The 5,000-nt window shown below is 41.2% G+C and overlaps 1 protein-coding gene across 1 annotated transcript in view; it reads right to left on the bottom strand.

Moving 5' to 3' along the window:
• The window catches only part of LOC135091265 (soluble guanylate cyclase 89Db-like), a 25,555-nt gene that overhangs the window by 7,443 nt on the left and 13,112 nt on the right, over positions 1–5,000 (bottom strand). The window contains 4 exon segments of the mRNA XM_063988741.1: positions 1–63; positions 1,397–1,491; positions 2,170–2,262; positions 2,264–2,328. The exon segment at positions 1–63 is cut by the window's left edge and continues 78 nt beyond it. Of these exon segments, the coding sequence (XP_063844811.1) occupies positions 1–63; positions 1,397–1,491; positions 2,170–2,262; positions 2,264–2,328 (316 nt within the window).

The raw sequence follows: 5,000 nt of genomic DNA on the forward strand, positions 1-5,000 counted from the left end.
TTGTGAAGAGAGGACTGTTGGCCTGACCACGGTGCTTGGCTTGACCCGCGTCTTGGGGGAGGCCTGAGGGAGGAGACAGGAGTGGGTGATGACTGGCAGAGAAGGAATAGTGAAGAATGATAGGGAAGGGAGGATAGGATGGTATGGAGGTGAATAAAGAGTTGAAGGGAGAAATATGGTTGGGTAGGAGTTATGAAATAGGGTGAAGGGATGGGTTTGTGAGGGAGGAAGGGAGAAAAGAGAGAAAGTGATGGGTTTGCGAGGAAGGGAAGGGGGGAAAAAGAGTAAGGAATGGGTTTGTGAGGAAGGGAAGGGGGGAAAAGGATAAGGAATGCGTTTGTGAGGGAAGAAAGGGAGAGAAGAGAGAAAGTGATGGGTTTATAAGGGAAATGAATCAATGAAGGTAGGAAAAGTTAAAAAAAAAGGAATAGGAAAGAGTAAATAAGAGATGCAGTAAAGGGGAAAAAAACGAGGAAAAATATTAGAGAAATGAAGAAAATAAACGATATGAATAAAGAAAGAGAGAATCAAGTAAAAGATAGACAGAAAAATGAAAGAACAAGAACAAGAATCATAACAAAAAAAAATATATATGAGACACAGAAGAGGATCCAGTACTAGGCTGAATAGCACTGGATTCCCTTCAGAAAGGATCCACTTCCCTTTAAAGGTTTCAAATGCTGATCGTAAAGGGAGGCGCAGGTGAGGGAGAGGGAGAGGCTAATTGAACAAGGTGAGAGGTGCAGTTTCAGGTGAGAGGGGAGAGAGGGAGAGGAAGAGGGGGATGATTGGGGTACGAAATATGAAACTAGGAGAGGGGAGATGCTGGGGAGATTAGGAGAGGGGGATGGGGATGAAGGGAAAAAGGGTTAGTTAAAGGGGTGAGGGTGGGGAGTTGGGAGTTAGGGATGAGGGGAGAAGGTTCGGTAGAGGGCACAGGGGAGGTTGGGAAGGGAAAAAGGAAGGGTGAAAGAAAAATTATAATGAAATAAAGAAAAACAAGGAAGAAAGGAAAGATTGAAAAGAAAGTTTGAAAGAAATTGTAAAGGTAGACTAAATATTGGTTGCAAAAAGTCAGTTTCTTTATTAAAAAAACACGGAAAAAAATTAGAAAAGTTTAAAGTGTAGAAATTTATATGAAAAAAAATATGAGTTACTTTTAAAACCATTTCGTAATAAAATAACTTTAAAAAAATCGAAAAGTTTTAGTCATCTATATAAAGAAAACGGAAACACAAAAGAAAACGAGCACTACAAAGGACAGACAGACAAACAAACAAGATTAATTAATGAAACCCCGCTCAAAAGTAAGGTAAACAACAAACAAACAAACAAACAAACAAAACGTATCAAAAAAAAAGAGAAAGAAAACGAGAAATGTTAAGGGCAGACTGACATATTTTGCATGGCGTCCAGACTGTTGGTTCTCGTGCTTGGTTCAGGAAGCTTTTTGGACTCCACCTCCCACGTCACGTTCTCGAACATCTGAACCTGTGAGAGAGAGAGAGAGAGAGAGAGAGAGAGAGAGAGAGAGATTAGCTACTTCCAATTCTTTCATTATATATATTTTTCCCCCTTTTTAATTTCCCTTGCATATTCTCCCCCTGTGCTGGTATAAGGCTCAAATGAAGGAATTAGCTGTAGGATACTAGGATACAAAAGCGTGAAGGATTATCCTCACCAATATCCTTGCTCCTTCATTCTCTCCTTCATTAAACAGGATAATAGTGAAGAAGGAACCTCCTCACCCATACCTTTCCTCCTTCACCGCCTCCCACAGGATTAAACAACCCTTATCCTTCCAAGACACGAAGGATACTAAGGAAATAGGATAACAAGGATGGTTAAAAAGAAGGACCCTTTTCTTGCATGTTCTTCCTCCTTCACCGCCTTCTACAGGATACCCCAACACTGATATCCTTCCTTCACCCTCCTGCCCTCTTACAGAATATGACACGTTGGGCAGTGGAGGTTTAAGGACCCTTCCCCACCAAGAGCCTCCCTCCTTCACAGCCTCCTTCAGGATACGAGAGGCAAAACATTATCAGGAATACCGAAGGACCCCCTAGAATACACACTGAACTTATATTAACGACCCAGCTGTCATATCCTTCCCTCCTACACCCCCCCAGTATCCTACCCCCCCCCACGTAGGATGTATAAACTTACCGCCTCCCATGAAAAGTTGACCTGGGGACGCTGCACAACAAAATGCTGTAGAAATTCACTCCCCAGCAGATCCTTCCCCAGCAGTTGCAGGATTCTCTCCCCAGCGAGGCGGATGTGCAGTGAGGGGTCCAGCACCAGGCCGAAGGGAAACAGCATGAACTGGGGAGACGGGGAGGTGAGGAAAAGGGAAACAACGTGAACTGGGGAGAGGGGAGTGAGGGGAAGGGAGGGGAGGTGAGGTGAGAGGAAAGGTAAAGGGGTGAGGGGAGGTGATGGGAAGATGATGGGAAGGTGGGAAACTGAAGTGGGAGGATAGGAGTGAATGGGAAACTAGCAGAAATAAAGGGAAACTAGGTACAAATCACTATTCAGGGGAAAAAAAGAGGAAAAAAGAGGGAAAATAAGATGACAAGAGCGGAAGGGAAACAGGAGAGAAGCCACTGGGGAGAACAGGAGCCGGAATGTGGGGGGGGAGGAAGTGAGGGGAAGTGAGGGGAGAGAGAGGGCTCCAATCTGTAACTAATGGAGAGAGAGAGGGGAGATACGAGGGGAGAGAGGGGAGAGGGGAGAAGAAGAGCCATTTATACCAGTGAGAGTGGGAGGAAGAGGAGAGTGAATGGGTGAGCGAGGGAAACAGAGAGGAGTAAGAGGATGAAGAGGTGAGGGGAGGAAACAGAGGAAGAGAGAGAAAGAGAGAGAGGAGGAAGAGGGGAGTAAGGAGAGATAAATAAAGGAAGAGTAAAAGGGGAAAATAAATATAAGGGAAAATCTTAAAGGAGAAAAAAAAGGAAAGAGGAAATTTACTCCGTTTTTTCCCCTTAAGAAAAGAGGAAAATATAAACAGTGCGGAAAAAATGAGGGAAAAAAAGAGGAGATGGAAGAGGAAACTCAACCATTTTTTTCCCCCTCAAGGTTCGAGGAAACTGGAAACAATCTGAGGGGAAATAAAAGTCAGAAATGAACAGAATATATAATCAAGTAAGAATCAGAGGGAAAAAGGGAAAATAGAGGATACACTAGGGGAAAACACTTCTTATTCTGAGGCACTGGGGAAACTCTAGGGAAAATTCTGGTCGATCATGGAATGTCTAAGGGAAAATTTGGGTTTTTTTTAAGGGAAAAGTCAAGGAAAAGTCTGGTCTATCAAGTAAAAAGTCTAGGGAAAATTTTGGTTCAGGGAAATTTTTTTGGGGGGTGGGAAAAGTTTGGTCGATCAGGGAAGGATCTCGGAAAAGTTTTAGTCTATCAGGAAAAAAAAACTCAAGGAAAAATTTTACTCCACCAGGGAAAAAGCGAGGAAAATTTTTAATCGCTCTAAAAAAAAAAAAAATATGGCAGGGAAAACTTAAATCAATCAAGGAAAATTCGAAAGGAAAAATTTGGTTCACCAGAAAAAGGAAAAAAAAAGTCTAGGGTAACTTTTAGTCGATCTAAAGAAATTTTGGTCTATCTAGGGAAAAAATATCGGGAAATTTTGTCTATCTAGGGTACAGGTCACCAGAAGGACCCTTAAAGGAAGACTGACAGGGAAATTTTGTAGAAACCCGATATTTATGACGGGAAAAATATAGAAGAAGTTAAATGGAGTGAGAGAGAGAGAGAGAGAGAGAGAGAGAGAGAGGGAGAGAGAGAGAGAGAGAGAGAGAGAGAGAGAGAGAGAGAGAGAGAGAGAGAGAGAGAGAGATTATGGAAACTAACTCTAATTTTTTATCTAAGTATGAGAGTTTCCAGGGAAAAAATATATATACACTGTGGAAATTTGTGTGTGAAAAGTCAGGATGTGTTTTTTTATTAAGGGAAACTTAATTAAAAAGTGAAGGGATGAAATTCTGTTGGTAATCAAAAAAAAAAGAAAGGAAAAAAAGGAAAACAAAAAGCGAAACAGTTGATACTACTACTACTACTACTACTACTACTACTACTACTACTACTACTACTACCACCACTACCACCACTACCGACAATACGATCCTATAATAAATAAAAATGAAAAAAAAGAAAACGAAGGAAATTCTATCAAGGGGGAAACTTTTTCAAAACAATCACGAAAAAGAAAATGGGAAACAGGAAACAGTCGCTACTAGGAAAATGTTACAAGTTAAATTAGCGTCTTATGAAGTCTGTCAAGGAGGAGGAGGAGGAGAAGGAGGAGGAGGAGGAGGAAGAAGAAGAACAAGAAGAAGAAAGACAGAAAAATAGAGAGAAAAATACAAGGAGGAAAAAAAACTGTAGGGGAGAAGGAGAACGAGAAAAAGAAGAAGAAGAAGAAGAAGAGGATGACGAATAACAAATAAACAAATAAATATATAAATAGCAACAAAAACCACAAAAGATTTAGTTAAAGAAGAAAAATCAACATTATTATTACTACCTTGTATTTAACCAGCCAGACCTTACCAGTCCAATCCTTACCAGTCTAGTCCCAACAGTCAATCAATACCAGTTTAATTCTCTCCCATTCAAGTTAAAGGAATTAATGAAACAAATAGGAAATAGAAGAGGTGGCAGTTCTTGGTCAAATCAGCCAATCATCAGTAAGTCTTACCAGTCAATTATGTAGTATCAGTAGTTAGACCAGTCATTAATCACCAGTTAGGACAATCACCAATTACCTCATTACCATTTAAGCAGTCATCCCCACTCCATCACCATTTAAGACACTCACCATCACTCCACCAATTAAATAGTCACCCCATTTCCCCCAATTACCAATCCAGCCAATCAGAACCACACCCATCACCACCATTTTAAACACCCATCACTTCATTTTAAACAACCATCACTTCACCAATTAAACCAGTCACCCATCCCCCCCTCACCCATCCCCCCCC

Source organism: Scylla paramamosain, chromosome 37 (assembly GCF_035594125.1).
Source record: "Scylla paramamosain isolate STU-SP2022 chromosome 37, ASM3559412v1, whole genome shotgun sequence".
NCBI lineage: Eukaryota > Metazoa > Arthropoda > Malacostraca > Decapoda > Portunidae > Scylla > Scylla paramamosain.